At 23.5% G+C, this 16,581-nt stretch overlaps 1 protein-coding gene across 3 annotated transcripts in view; it reads right to left on the bottom strand.

Annotated features, from left to right (window-relative positions):
* Positions 1–16,581, bottom strand: part of LOC117168964 (serine hydroxymethyltransferase, cytosolic) — a 36,741-nt gene that overhangs the window by 14,370 nt on the left and 5,790 nt on the right. For 2 of the 3 annotated variants that reach the window (XM_033354969.1, XM_033354968.1), the window contains 3 exons: positions 8,020–8,213; positions 4,966–5,177; positions 1,113–1,437 (listed from right to left, as the gene is read on the bottom strand). In XM_033354969.1, coding sequence (XP_033210860.1) covers positions 1,113–1,437; positions 4,966–5,177; positions 8,020–8,213 — 731 coding nt within the window. Of the gene's footprint in view, positions 1–1,112; positions 1,438–4,965; positions 5,178–8,019; positions 8,214–12,184; positions 12,272–16,581 lie in introns of those variants that run through there. The other variant, XM_033354970.1, reaches the window with a different exon arrangement.

The following is a 16,581-nucleotide window of genomic DNA, read 5'->3' as shown; positions in this document are numbered from 1 at the left end:
TTCAACAATTTTGAAGAAAATTCATCTTTTTAACCTAAAAATTGAACTATTTCGTATACAAATTTATTTAGTTTGTAAAGAATTCATTATTTTGGTAAAAAATTCAACTGTCTTTGTAGAAATCTCATTTTTTTAATTTTTTTTTTATTGAAAATTCAACTACTCTGTTAAAAATTACTTTTCTCGGTAGAAGATTCATAATTTTAATTGAAAATTCATCAATTTGGTTGAAAGTTCGTCTTTTTCGTACAAAATAAATTTTCTTTGTAAAAAAAAACTGATTTTTTGGTCCAAGATTCATAATTTCAGTCGAAACTTTATTTTTATTGTTGTTAAAAATTCGACCTTTTGTTTTGAAAATTCTAGTATTTCGTAGAAAGATAATTTATTTGTTGAAAATTCAACTGTTGTACAGAAAAATCTCCTTTTTGGCTTGAAAATTCAATCATTTAATTTACATTTTTTTTTCTGTCATGATTGATAAATATTTTTTTGGTTAAAAAAAGACCCATTTTTTATTGAATATTAGTCTTTTCGATAGAAAAATTGCCGTTTTGAATAAAAAATTCAGCTGTACTGGAATGTATTTTAATCTTTTTTCTTCGAAAATTCAACTGTTTCGTGGAAAATTAATCTTTTCAGCTTCGAAATTCAACTATTTAATATATAAATTAATCTCTTTAGCCGAAAATTTAACTAATTCGTTGAAAATTAAACTATTTGGTTGAAATTTTAACTGTTTTTTTAAAAGCTAGCTAATCTTTTTAATTCAAAATGCAACTGCCTGGTTGAAAATAAATCTGCTTTGATTAAAGATTCAACAATTACGTTGTAAACTCGTCCTTTTTAGTACAATTCAACTGTTTTTGATTTAAAATGAAAATCTTTTTGTAAAATAACCGTTACATTTTTTGCTCATCATTCATATTTTTCCATTGAAAATTCAAATACCAATTAGCGAATAAACTCAAAAATAGTAAGGGAAAAATAAATAAAGTGTCACTAGCGGAAAATTGTAAAAAAATAGTGTGTTCAGTCTCATTTTTTTTTTAAATAAAAGAGAAATAGTGCCATCGTTTAGAAAATGTGGATAAAAAAAAAGATTTTCGTACCTCAAAGTCTTGTGTGTGGTTGTAGAAACGACATCGCTGTATTCAAATGGACTTGGAATAACACCAGCGGCTACCAAACCAGATACATGAGCCATATCACTGAATAGATAAGCGTTATTTTCTGTCGCAATTTCTTTAAAACGCTTGTAATCCAAACATCTACTGTAACAAGAGACACCTGCGATGATGATTTTAGGTTTAAAGAGACGAGCTTGCTCTGCCAGTTTGTCGTAGTCGATCAAACCAGTCTTTGGATCCACTTTGTATGGCATCGATTCGAAAAAGATAGAGGTTGCTGAAATCTTCTTGTTTGCAGTGAAGAAACCTGATTAATTTTAAAATATTGTTGGCTAGATGCTCAAAAATGGGAGCGAAAATTCCTACATTAAACTGATTGTAATTTCAGAGTGCCAGGGTGTCTAGCGATTCTTAGGAACAAAATCCAAGGTCTTTTCCAGGCTTTCCAGGTCAAGAAATCAAAATTTTCCAGGTCTCCTTTTTTACATCAAATAATGAAATAAACGTTTGTCATACATGTAAAAAATGTTTCATTTTTTATTGTCCACAAATTTCTAAAGAAAACCGAATCGTAAATTAACAAATTCTTAATTTTTTGCGAATATGATTCGTCTTTGTGAAATCTTTAGGAATATTTTCTAATCTTTTTAATGTCTTTGAAATCATTGAAAGTTTTGTGAAGTATTACAAAACTTAGTGAAAGCTTGAAATTTCGGTGAAATCTTTTGGCATTTTTTAAAGCTTTTGTAAAATCTTTATGAAATTTGTTGTAATCGTTTAAAATATTTGAATATATTTAAAGTCCTTGAAAGCCTTGATATCTACAAAAACTTTGTGCAATTTTTTTAAATCTTTATAAAATCTTTGAAATATTTCTTTAATCTTTGTTCTTGAAATCTTTTCTGTTCGTTTGAAATTATTAAAATCTTTTCAAATCTTTGAAATGGATTGAAAAAAATTCAAGGAGAATTTCAGGTTTTTAAGGTTTTCAAGGTCATTAGACACCCTAAGTGTCTATCAGCCAGATTTTTTTTTTAATTCCCGGTCAATTTTTCATTTTTACGATCTAGGAATTAAACTCCTTTTCCAGTTGCCATGTTCTAACTAAGAATTTTAATTCTTTTCGAAAATTTCTTTTCCAGGTTAGAATTATAGATCTCGAAGATTTCCTATTCCAAGTCAAAATCGTAATTCTTTTGGCAAATTTCTTGTTTCAGATTTGAATTATGTTATTTTTTTAATGCTGTCATCCATTTCAGAATTACATATGCAGGCCTCGGACTTATGTCAGAGATAGAAAATAGTGTCAAGATAGTGGGATACAATTTTTAAAGTATTAAAAATGAACTTTGATGTTTATTTAAAATGTTATTCTTTAGCGGATAAATTATGAAAATTCTTATTTACTTATCGCACGCTTCACAGTCCTTCGATCTTTTTTCTTCATTTTTCAACTTAAATTCCAACTATTACTATTTAATAAATCAAATTAAAATAAATTAAACTTTTAAAATAATTAAAATTGAAATTAATTAATTTTTTTTAATAATTTAAAATTAAATGCTCTTAAATGTTTAGGTAATAATTCATATTTTTTATTTAAAAGTTTTATTACTTGGTTCAAAATTGAATTATTTTGTTGGAAATTCGTCTTTTAACATGAAAATTACAGCATTTTTTGGATAATAATTCATATTTTTATTTAGAAACTTTATCATTTGGTTCAAAAATGAATCATTTTGTTGAAAATTCAATAGTTTTGTTAAAAAGTCATACTTTTTGGTTGAAAGTTCAACTGTTCAGTTGAAAACTCAACAATTTTTAGATAATAACTCATCTTTTTATTTAAAAATTGTATTATTTGGTTAAAAAATTAATCATTTTGTTAAAAGTTCAATAATTTTTTTAAAAAGTCATACTTTTTGGTTAAAAATTCGACAATTTTTCGATAATAATTCATATTTTCATTAAAAAATGGTATTATTTCTTTCAAAAATGAATTATTTTGTTGAAAATTGAACAATTTTGTTAAAAAATCATCCTTTTTGGTTGAAATTACAACTTTTTTGTTAAAAATTCAACACTTCTTTGGATATTAATTCGTATTTTTATTTAAAAATTTTATTATTTGGTTCAAAATTGAATTATTTTGTAGAAAATTCAACAATTTGCTTAAAAAGTCATCCTTTTTGGCTGAAAATTAAACAATTTTTTGTATAATAATTCATATTTTTATTTAAAACTTTTATTATTTGGTTCAAGAATGAATAAATTTGTTAAAAATTCATACTTTTAGTTGAAAATTCAACTGTTTAGTGGAAAATTCGTCTTTTTGCTTGAAAATTCAACAATTTTCATATAATAATTCATATTTTTATTTCCAAATTTTATTATTTGGTTACAAAATAAATCATTTTATTGAAAATTCAATAATTTTGATAAAAAGTCATACTTCTTGGTTGAAAACTCAACTGTTTTGTTGAAAATTTCTTTTTTTGGCTAGAAAATTACACCATTTTTTTTTATAATAACTGACATTTTTATTTTAAATTTTCATTATTTGTTTCAAAAATGAATCATTTTGTTAAAAAGTCATACTTTTTGGTTAAAAATTCAACTGTTCAGTTGAAAATTCAACAATTTTTTGGATAATAACTTAATTTTTTTATTTTATTATTTGATTACACGTATTTTTTGTTAAAAAATGCATATTTTTTAACTTAAAAGTCAACTGGAATCTTTTTGTATGAAAATTCAACTATTTTTTTAAACAAAGGTTTTTTTAAATAAAAATTCATCTGTTTTAAGACAAATTCAATCTCTTTTTTTTGATAAAAATGCAACCATTTAGTAGAGAATTCAACAATTTTGTTTTAAAAAATTATTTTTGGTGAAAAATTCGTCTTTTTGGCATAAAAATTCAATTTGTTTCGTAGAAACTTATTTTTTGTTTAAAAATTCATATTTCGGTCGTGAAAAGTCTGCTAAAATATTTTTTTAACAGAAAACTATACTCTTTTTTGTGCAAAAATGATCTTTTTTATTTAAAAATTCATCCGTTTTACTAGAAATATAATATTTTTGTAAATGAAAATGCAACTTTTTGGTTAAAAATTCTTCTTTGTTTTTAGTATTGAAACATCTTGTTTGAAAGATTTTATTGAAAAATTTGTTTAAAAAATCATTTTTTGCTTGAAGATTGATATTTTTAGTTGAAAATTCATCTCTTTGGTTGAAATTTTAACTATTTTGTTCAAAAATAATCTTTTTTGATTGATAAGTCAACTATTTGAGTTGAAAATTTTACGTTTTATTTGAAAAGCTTTTTTCTTTTGGTTTAAAATTAATTTTTCAACTGAAAATGTAACTTTTCCCTTTTTTTATGATAGATCTTTTTAGTCGAAAATTCTCCTTTTTTAGTAAAAAGAAATTATTTCCTTTCTTTGAAATTTCATGTTTGTTGGGAAAAAATGCATCAGTTTCCTGCAAAATTAATTTTTTGCAGAAGTCATATTCTTGGTTTAAAAATTCAATTTTTGTGGAGAAATTTAGTCTTTCGGCTTGAAGGCTCAACAATTTCGATAAACATTTGATTCATTCTTGAGGGAAAAAGCTTAATTTGTTGAAAATTCCTCTTTTTGGCTTTAAAATTTGGTTGTTGTTGTATAAATTTAATCTTTTAGGTTGAAAATGTAACTATCATGTTCAGAATTTAATTATTTTGTTGAAAATTCAAGTATTTAGTTAAAAAGTCATGTTTTATTGTAGAAAAGGCATCTTTTTTTTTAAAATGAATCAATAAATTTGAAAATTTGAAACTTGTATCATTCTTTACCATGGGTAAGATGACCACCATCCGGAAGATCAAGACCCATTATTCTCCCGTGGGGTTCTATCAGTCCTGTGTAGACTGCAAAATTAGCTGGACTTCCAGAATATGGTTGGACATTGCATCCCCATTCATCAGGATTCAATTTAAATGCTTCCAGCGATCGCTTCTGAGCCAAGAGTTCTACTTGATCTATGTATTCATTTCCACCATAATATCTATAGAAAAAAAATGCTTCATTCAACATTTTCTTATCAAAATTTGCAATAGCAAATCGCCACCAAGCAAAACAAAAAACCACAAATCTATTTTTTCGAAAGCAAAAACTCTTTTCAACTTTCCTTCGCGAAAAAATATTATATGAAATGCTGTATAGACCTTGAATGATTTTCCTATAAAAGGAAATCAGTCTAGAAATAAATAATATTAAAATATTTTAAAAAGTGATGTGAAAAATATCGAGAAACTACAAACGAATGGCTTATTTTTTATTTACTAAAGGCGAGATTTAAATTATTTCAAGGGTTTTCAAAGGTTTCCCAAATTATAACAAATTTTATGGGGTTTTAAAAGATTTATAAAGGTTTCCAAATATTTTCACTAATTTTAAGGATTTAAACGAATTTCAAGGGAGTTAAAAATATTATTTTCCACGGATTTCAAAGAATTTCGTAAGTTTTTGGAAAACATTTCAACGGATTTTTCAAGATTTCAAATATTTCCAAACATTTGCGAGGATTTTAAAGGCTTGTCCAAGAATTTTATAGGATTTTAAAATGTCTTACGGTATTTTAGCAGGCTCCTCTATAATTAAATTAAATTTCTAGAGACCATTAGGGAATAAATTTAATTTCATTTTAATTAATTTTTTGGTTTCATATGGTTATTTGTTTTTAAGGTTATTTAAAATAATTTTCCTAAGATTCTTGAGAGCATGAAAAAAGATTTTTGAAAAATTCTGATATTACAAATCAAAATTTCAACAACAAAAATTCATCTTTACACCAATAGTTAAATTTTCAATTAAAAAAGATAAATTTTAAACAAAAAATTTAATAGTTGATACTGCAATCCAAAAATATTTTTATTTTTAATTAAAAATAGTTGATATCAGCCAAAGAAGACAAAATTTTTCAACAAAATAGTTGAATCCTCGCAAAAAAATATTAATTTTCAAACGCTTCAAATAAATTTTTTAATTTCAAATATTTTTAACCAAAGAAGATTACATATTTTCTGAAAGAGACGAATTATCTAAAAACAAAAAAACATCTTTAATTCGAACAAAAAGGTTTTTTAATTTTAAATCAAACTGTTCAAATTTCAATTTAAAAAAAAAATGCATTTTCTAACTAAAAACACGATGTCGAAAATCTATCTAGAAAATCTCTAAGATTTATTTATTTTACAGGATTTCAAAAAATTGTACAAAAAAATTGAGTCTAAAATTTCGAAATATATTTTAAACTGACACGATACCTAAAATTGTTTTAAAATCTTCCGGAATTGTTTTTTAACATTTGGGAAATATTTTGTAATGTTTTAAAATCATTATAAATATTCACTTGAAATTATTTTAAAAAAATAAATAATGACTTTAAATATTCCCAGGAATCTTAGAGAAACAATGATTTATTATCTTGAATATAAACCTTCAACACTTTTTAAAAACTTCAAATTTTATAAAAAATCTACAATTAGTTTAAACTTTTTTGAATCTTTTCAAATTTTAAATTATTTTTCAAAAAATTTTTTTAATTCTAAATATTTTTAGAAAGAAATATTTCAAAACACAAACCTAAAGTCTGAAAATAAATGTTATAAAATGAAAAATCATTTAAAATTTTCCCAGAAATCTTGAGAAAAATTTTATATTCCGTTTAATCCTTTCAAAATTCTTAAGAATCGAAAATCCTGACAAAAATAGTTCAAGTTTATAAATTTTCATTATTTTAAACAAAAATCATTGTATTAAATGTAATGATTTTTTGTATTAAATACCAATTTCAGGTGAAACGCACACCAAAATAACTAAAATGGTTGGAAATTTGTAAAAATTCTTTAAAATTCAATAATTTTTAAATTAAAAACACCAATAATTTCAACAGAAAACACTAATATTATTCAAAATTGTTAAAAAATGATAACTCACGTTTAAATTATAATTTATTTTTATTTTAAAATACCAATTTGTTGTGTAAAAAGCGAACGTTACCTAAAATTGTTAAAAAATTATGAACCTTTAGAATTAAATGAGTTTTTATTAAAAAAAAAAACGATTTGCTGTGAAAAACCTTATTAATATTAGCTGAAATTAAACCTTTTCCAATGATTTTTGTTTTAAAATACTAATTTTTTATGTAAAACGCTAAAATTCAAAAAACAATTAAAGCATTTTTAAATATCACTTTCAGCCGAAAAAAACTGGATAAAAATCACTAAAAAATGTTGAAAATTTTTTTTAAAATGCTAATTTCCAGTGAAAAAAGTAACACAATCAAGAATTTAAAAAAAACTTTTTATCGTCTTTGAAACCTTTCAACACTTTTAAAACAGAGATTTAAAAATTTCAAACTTTTATTTCGAAACCTTCAAATATCTAAAGTAGTTCTAAATTTTTCCTTATTTTTTAAATCAAATCTTACTGATTTTATTTTTTAAACATTGTGAAAATCTTTTGATTTCTTTTTAAACATACTCTTTAAAAAAATGTTGTAAAAAATCATAAATAATTGTCCGATTAATCTTTTGAAATTTTTTTTATTTTCTTGAAACCTTTCAAAATTCTGAAAAAGCTTCTAAACAAATTTTTTGTGCAGTCTTCAAAAATCTACATTTTGTTGTGAATGATTTTTTTTATAATTACGATTTTGCAAAACTGAACAATTTAGCTTTGAAATCTTCTACATTTATTTATTTAAAGTCACCTATTTTTTAAGAAAATCATTGTAGGCGTATACTGATTTTTCTATCATATTTTTTTCTTCAGGGAAATTAATGCTAATTATTTTCAATTGTTTTTATTGTTTTTTCGTATTTTAAGTAATTAAAAAAATGTACCTTTGGCCAGGAAGACCTTCACTGTACTTATTATGAAGGCAAGAACCAAGGCACTGAAGTACACTCAAGGATGTGAAATTTTCACTCGCAATCATTTCCAGTCCAGATTCTTGGCGTTTTTTCTCCTTTTTCATTATTTCAAACAGTTCGGGATCCGTCTCCCAAATGTTCTTCTGGAGTAGTGCAGCCATATTCTATTTTTAAAAAATTGTTATTCTTAACAATATATTTTAATTACATCTAAATTTGCTAATAGGATATCTAAGAACATTGGAGATGTTGATGAGTTTTGTTATATTTACAAAAAAGCTTATACAATTTGAGAACTACCCCATTTTTGGTAAGAAATTTAGTTATTTTTCTTTTCTTCAGGGTGGCCGTTTTAGTCGAAGAAAAAAATTCCCGGTCATTTCACGGTTTTTTCCCGGTTCGCAAACATTTTTCACGATCAATAAAATTTTAAAAATCGAACTCTATTTTAAACATTTTTCCAGTTAAACTAATAAACAATAAATTAAATTTACACATTTGAAATGGAAGGTACTAATACTTTTAAATTGAAATTTTTTTAATGAAATGCAGATAAACTGCAAAATTTAGAACTTTTATAAATTATAGAGTTCAAAGATTCAGATTAAATTACAAAAATATAAATTCACGCTAACATTTTCAATACTCTAAATTAAAGAATCAAGCAATGAACTTTAAAAATTTTCAAAATTATATGTATTGAATGATGAAAATGTAAATGAATTGAATTTTTCCTACAACTTTTAGAAATTCTAGCAAATTAAAAAAAAATCCTTAAAATTTGAATCTATAAATAACAATATGAATCCTTATTATTTGTAGAAAAATAAGAGTAATTTTAAGAGATATTTAGAAGTTTTTAAAATATCAAAATTAAATTTAGAACTCGAAATGATTTCAAATCATTTACACAAAGTTTGTCACCCAAAAAATTGGACTATTCGTACCGAAATTTTGGTGCAAATACCCACAACCGAATTTAAAACAAAATGCAGATTTTTGCAGATTTCAAACCAACAAATTTAGAAACTTTTGAAGAATTGTTAAAGGCTTAAAAAGAATAAAAACTTTTTCTTAGTATTCCTTGGAAAATTAAAAATGATTTTTCATTTTGAAAAATTGTTGTAACAGAAAATTTAAAAAGGTTTAAAGAGATTTCCAAAATGATCAAAACAGAACCTGGACGATTTTAAGGATTTTTTTTTTTTAATTTGCAGGATTGTCCAAAAGTTTTAGGAAAAATGTGGTTAATTTTAAAATGAATTTAGAAGTTCTAAACAAAAATGTGAACATGCTTCTTTTCAATTACTTGAAGGCAGTTCAAGTTTTAAATTAATTTTAAATCTTTTTAAAACTACGAAATATCTTTTGAAATTACTCGAATTTTGTTTACAAATAATAAGTATTCAATTGTTATTTATACCTTAAAAATGAACAAAATCACTTGCAAATTTAACATTTTTTAAACAGAACAAGTCAAATTGTAACGTTAAAAGTTGAAAAGCTCGTCGAAATTCTACAGGTTCAAAGCTCTCTGTGTAAAACAATTAAGTATCAAATTGTTTACTTTCACATATATTTGTATTAAATTTACTCGTCTTTCTTAGGTTGAACATAAAATTATTTAAGTATAAAATGCATATTTTTGGGTTGTAAATTCAACTGTTCGGTTGAAAATTGAACTATTTTGTTGAAAATTTCCTCTTAGGGTTGAAAATTAATTTTTATGGTTGAAGATACATTATTTTAGTTAAAAATTAATTTTTTGCTTAGACATTTAACTACTTTGTTGAAAATAATTTTTTTATATTAAAAATGCAGCTATTTCATTTTTGATAGAAAATTCATATTTTTTATTTGTAAATTCACTACTTCTCTTTTTTTAGGTTGTAAATCAAACTATTTGGTTGAAAATTGAACTATTTTGTTGAATTTTTTCGTCTGAAAATGTAGCTATTACATTAATTATAGAATATTGATATTTTTAATTTAAAAAATTCACTTCTTGTATTTTTTTGGGTTGATAATTCAATTATTTTAGTAAAAATTGCATATTTTTGGGTCGCAAACTCAACTGTTTGGTTAAAAATTGAACTATTTTGTTGAAAATTCAACTTTTGGGAGGAAAATTCTCTTAGTTGAAGATACATTATTTTAGTTAAAAATTAATTTTTTGCTTATATATTTAACTATTTTATTGAATTTAATTTGGTTAAAAATCAATTTTTTAATTTAAAATGTCGCTATTTCTCTTTCGATAGAAAAGTCATATTTTTTATTTGAAAATTCACTTTTGGTCCTTTTGTGTTGTAAATTTAACTGTTTGGTTGAAAATTGAACCATTTTGTTAAAAAATGTATCTACATATTTTGTTGAAAATTTGGCTTTTTTGGTATAAAATGTTTCTTTTGGATTTGAAATTCAAATATGGGATTGAAAACTCATTTTTATGGTTGAAGATACCTTATTTTAGTCAAAAAATAATTTTTTGCTTATAGATTTAACTACTTTGTTGAAAATTATTTTTTTTTTTTAATTGAAAATGCAGCTCTTTTATTTTTTATAGAAAAAATATATTTTTTAATTGAAAATTCGCTTCTTGTCTTTTTCGGGCTGTGAATTAAACTGTTGGGTTGAAAATTGAACTATTTTGTTGGATCTTTTTTCTGAAAATGTAGCTATTTCTTTTTTGATAGAATATTGATATTTTTTAGATAAAAATTCAATTCTTGTTTTGGTTTGGGTAGTAAATTCAACTGCTTGGTTAAATATTGGAACTATTTGGTTCAAAATGAATTTTTTAAATTGAAAATGCAGCTATTTTCTTTTTGATAGAAAATTCCTATTTTTTATTTGAAAATTCGCTTCTTTTTTTTAGGTTGAAAATTGAACTATTTTGTTGAATTTTTTTGTCTGAAAATGTAGATATTTTATTTTCGATAGAATGTTTATATTTTTTAGTTAAAAATTCACTTTTGTCTTTTTTTGGGTTGAGAATTCAATTATTTTAGTAGCGATTACATATTTTTGGGTCGTAAATTCAACTGTTTGGTTCAAAATTGAACTATTTTGTTGAAAATTCAACTATTGGGTTGAGAATTTATTCTTGTAGTTGAAGATACATTGTTTCAATCCAAAAATAAATTGTATGCTTATATATTTAACTGTTTTGTTCAATTTAATTTCATTGAAAATTAATTTTTTAATTAAAAATGTCGCTGTTTCACTTTCGATAGAAAATTAATAGTTTTTAGTTGAAAATTGAACTATCTTGTTGACAATTAATCTTTTTTTGGTACAAAATGTTTCTTTTGGGTGAAAAATTTAAATATTGGATTGATAAATTGAATTTGTAGTTGAAGATTAATCATTTTAGTCAAAAATTCACTTTTTGTAGAAAATGCATATCTTTGGGTTGTAAAGTGAAGCTTTTGGTCAAAAATTCATCTTTTTGGTTATACAAGTAGTTTGTTTTGGTTAAGTATTTAAATAATTATTTGAAAATTCGTATTTGTTCGGTTTAATTCAACTGATTTTCATTGAAAATTAAAATTTTTCTCTTGGTGTAAATATCAACAATACAACTTTTGTTGAAACTTCATTTTTTTATCGAAAATTCATCATTTTGGTTGAAAATCTATTTTGTGGAAAATCCCCTTTTTCTTGGTTGTCAATTAATTATTTGAACTAACAATTTAATTATTTCATGTTTTGTTCAACATTTTTCTTTTTAAAAGTTTTAATTTTCAAAAATAATTATTTTAATTTAAATAGCGCAATTCAAATTTTAAAAAATGATAATTTTTCACCTGTTGCAAAAAGACAACTTCTGATTGACATTTTACAATAAAGTTACTTTTGCTCATGTCTTTTAAACTGAAAATTAATTCTTAATTACGGTTTAAATTACAAAATAATGATAAATATAAATGATATTAAACAGTCTTTCCCTCGAGTTTTGCAAACTACCCAATCAGCATTGAGGAAAAGCAACAACAGTGCCTTTCGAAATTTTCGTGACAAACCTTTTTTTATATAAGGATATAAATTAATAGAAAATAAATTATTTTACAACCAAATTAAAATAATAACTTATTAAATAACATCAAAAAATAACTTTCAGACAAGAACTTACTTTAAAACTTGTATGCTCTTAGTAATTTAATCCGTAATTATATTTGGCAAGTGCTAGACTTCGACTGACAGGAAACCTCCAATCTCAAATCACATGTTTATTATCATTTATCAAATGTGTAAATGCACAATAAAAGTTGCTGGGGTTCTATCTAGTGATAACCCCTCGCGTGTGGTAATAAGATGTCACAATCAATTTTTGTAAAATATTTTTTAATTTCATCCCATTCATTTTTTCAGTAAAAAGCAATATCATATATTTCTTTATAATGTTACATAATTAACTCGAAAACATCAAAATATAGTTAGTTTGACAGATTTATCACTGGAACATATTTACTATCATATTGCTAATGCAATAACGTGCTCACAAAATAACATTCTTCAGTACGATAAAATCTTCGTTTTAGTTATGCAGTTCTTAACTTAATTCAAACAGGTAAGTTTAATTACCCTAATTCAATTTTTAATTAAGCAGTTAATTTTCAACCAAAAATGAAAATATTAAATTTTTTCGTTACAAAAAATTCATTTTCAACCAAGACAACGAATTTTCAACATAATAGTTTATTTTCCAACTAAAACTATGAATATTGAACGGGAATAATAAAATTTGCAGTAGAAAAAATTAATTTTTAACAGTTAAATTTTCAATCAAAAAAGATAATTGATATTTCAGCCAAAAAATATTTCAAAATTGAATCTAAAACATTTCAATATAACCGGAAAAGACCAACTTTTAACAAAATAGTTGAATCCTAAAGAAACTAATTAATTTTCAACCAAACTGTTGTATTTTTTCAAGAAAACGAAAATTTGTAGACAATTGAATTTAAAAAATAAAAAATGAATTTTTTACAAAAATGTACATTTTAAACCGAATACGTAAAATTTGTACAAGAATAGTTGAATTTTTAGCATAAAAAGATGGATTTTCAACCAAAAATACGAATTTTAAACAAACAAACAAGTAATTTTCGACCAAATAGATGTATCTTCGACCGAAGAAACTAATTTTTAACAAAGAAATTCTATTTTTAAATCGTACTTAAATTTTCAACCAAAAACTATTAATTCTCAACAAAAAATGCAATAGCTGGTATTTTAACTAAAACAGATTTTTATTTTGACTAAAAAATAGTTCAATTTATTAAAAATCAAGAATGTTTAACCAAAACAGATTAATTTTCAAACAAACGAAAATTATAATTCTTCAACAATGACAACTATACAATATATATATTAGATATTTCAAGAAAAAACAATTTTAATTATAAATAAGAAACAGTTTGTTTGAATGTCCAACCCAAAAAGATGGACTTTCTACCAAAAAGACGAAGTTTCAAGAAAATACATACATTTTAAAACAAGTAGGGAAATTTTCAAACCACAACAGTTTAATTTTCAACTCAAAAAGATGGATTTTCACCCAAAAATATGAATTTTCAACGCTAAAAAAAAAAGAATTTTCAACCAAAATTAGTTTAACTTTTAAACAAGGATTTGAATTTTCAAAGAAAAGACCAATTTTCAACAAAATAGTTTCATTATCACCCAAAGCAGATTGATTTTTAACCAAAAATGGAACAGTTAAATTTACAGTAAAAAAATTATTTTTCAACAAATTAAATCAAATTACAAGCAGAGATGAATTTTTAACTAAAATGATAAATCTTCAACTGGAATGATTAAAATTTAAATGGTTAAATAAAAATCTTCAACAAAAAAGACGAATTTTCAAGAAAATAGATCAATTTGAAAGCAAATGGGTCAGTTTTCAAACCACAACAGTTAAAGTTTTAACCCAAAAAGATAGATTTTCACCAAAAAAATTATTTAATTTTTAACCAAATAGATCAATCTTTAACAAGAACAAAATGGTTGAATTTTTAACTAAAAATGTCAATTTTCAACCAAAAATGAAATAGTTAAATTTGCAAAAAAAAAAATTAAATCGAACAAAAAAAATCATTCTCAACAAAACGGTTAAATTTTCAACCGGAGATAAATTTTCAAACCAAAAAGAAAGAATTTAAAACGAAAAATAACTTTCAAACAAGGATTTGAATTTTCAACGAAAAAAATACTAATTTTCAACCACATTAATTTTCAACCAAAAACGGAATAGTTAAATTGGCAGTAAAAAATTATTTTTCAACAAATTAGATCAATTTACAAGCAGAAATGAATTTTTAACTAAAGTGATAAATCTGCTACTGGAATGGCTAAATTTTAAATAGTTAAATAAAAATCTTCAACAAAAAAGACGAATTTTCAAGAAAATAGATCAATTTTAAAGCAAATGGGTCAGTTTTCAAACCACAACAGTTAAAGTTTTAACCCAAAAAGATAGATTTTCACCAAAAAAATGATTTAATTTTTAACCAAATAGATCAATCTTTAACAAGAACAAAATTGTTGAATTTTTAACTAAAAACGTCAATTTTCAACCAAAAATGAAATAGTTAAATTTGCAAAAAAAAAATGAAATTGAACAAAAAAAATAATTCTCAACAAAACGGTTAAATTTTCAACCGGAGATAAATTTTCAAACCAAAAAGAAAGAATTTAAAACGAAAAATAACTTTCAAACAAGGATTTGAATTTTCAACGAAAAAAATACTAATTTTCAACCACATTAATTTTCAACCAAAAACGGAATAGTTAAATTGGCAGTAAAAAATTATTTTTCAACAAATTAGATCAATTTACAAGCAGAGATGAATTTTTAACTAAAGTGATAAATCTGCTACTGGAATGGCTAAATTTTAAATAGTTAAATAAAAATTTTCAACAAAAAAGACGAATTTTCAAGAAAATACATTAATTTTAAAGCAAATAGATCAATTTTCAAACCACAACAGTTGAATTTTCAACCCATAAAGATGGATTTTCACACAAAAATATGAATTTTCAGCCGAAAAAAATTATTAAATTTTTAACTAAAAAGTGTCAATTTTCACCCAAAAATGAAATTGTTAAATTTGCAGGAAAAAAATTAATTTCAGCAAATTAGTTTAATTTTCAACCAAAGAGATGAATTTTCAACTAGAAAGATGAATCTTGAACTGGAATGGTTAAATTTTTAACAAAAAAAAAATTATTTCAACAAAACGGTTAAATTTTCAACCAGAAAAAAATTTTCAACCAAAAAAAAAAAAATTTTCAAAAAAAATTAGTTTAACTTTTAAATAAGGATTTGACTTTTAACTTAAAAAAATACCAATCTTCAACCAAATTAATTTTTAACCAACAATGGAATAATTAAATTTACAGTAAACATATTATTTTTCTCCACAACATTGGAATTTTCAACCCAAAAAGATGGATTTTCACCCATAAATATGAATTTTTAACCCCAAAAAAAAGAATTTTAACAAAAATTAGTTCAACTTTTAAACAAGGATTTGAATTTTCAACCAAAAATGGAAGTTAAATTTGCAGTAAAAAAATTATTTCTCAACAAATTAGATCAATTTACAAGCAGAGACGAATTTTTTACTAAACTGATAAATCTTCAACTGGAATGGTTAAATTTTAAATGGTTAAATAAAAAATTTCAAACAAAAAGACGAAATTTCAAAAAAAAAATACATCAATTTTAAAGCAAATGGGTCAATTTTCAAACCACAAAAGTTGAATTTTCACCCAAAAATATGAATTTTCAACCCAAAAAAATGATTAAATTTGTAACCAAATAGATGAATCTTTAGAAAGAACAAAATAGTTAAATTTTTAACTAAAAAATGTCAATTTTCGGCCAAAAATAAAATAGTTCAATTTTCAGAATTTTTTTTTATATTTGACTAGCCTTCTACCATGCAATTGAATTTTCAACTAAAAAGGAGGAAGTCTCAAAAAAATACATTAATTCATATTTCAAACACAAAAATAATTACTTTCAACCAAGTAACAAAAAGTTCAATCATAAAAATGAACTTTTTAGCAAAGCAGTTCGACTTTTAACCAAGTTATTAAATTTTAAATAAAAAAATGTGAATTCGCAACAAAGAAATGTAATAATAGATATTTCAAACAATTGTTTTTATTTTAAATAAACAAAGGTTAAATTTAACCAAACAAGACACATTTTCAACAAAACAGTTAAACTTCTAAAAAAGGATCATTTTTCAACAAAATAATTAAATGTTTAACCAAAAACCTATTTGAATTTTCAACCCAGAAGTCAGTTTACATTTAAGTAAAAAAATGGGGCAGTTTCTTGAAAATAGGAGAAAAACCGAATTATTCAAAAAAGGAAAAAAAAGGTGTCAAGTCTGATATATTGATTTAGTACTTAAGGGCATGTGACACAGCTAAATACCTATATTACCGACCACAGTTTTTCAGTTCACTGAATGTTTTTTTAAACCTAAGAACTTTTTTTGTAAGTAAAAT

Source organism: Belonocnema kinseyi, chromosome 3 (genome assembly GCF_010883055.1).
Source record: "Belonocnema kinseyi isolate 2016_QV_RU_SX_M_011 chromosome 3, B_treatae_v1, whole genome shotgun sequence".
NCBI lineage: Eukaryota > Metazoa > Arthropoda > Insecta > Hymenoptera > Cynipidae > Belonocnema > Belonocnema kinseyi.
Note: the sequence above shows the minus strand (reverse complement) of the source record. Positions and strands in the feature narration are given on the sequence as shown.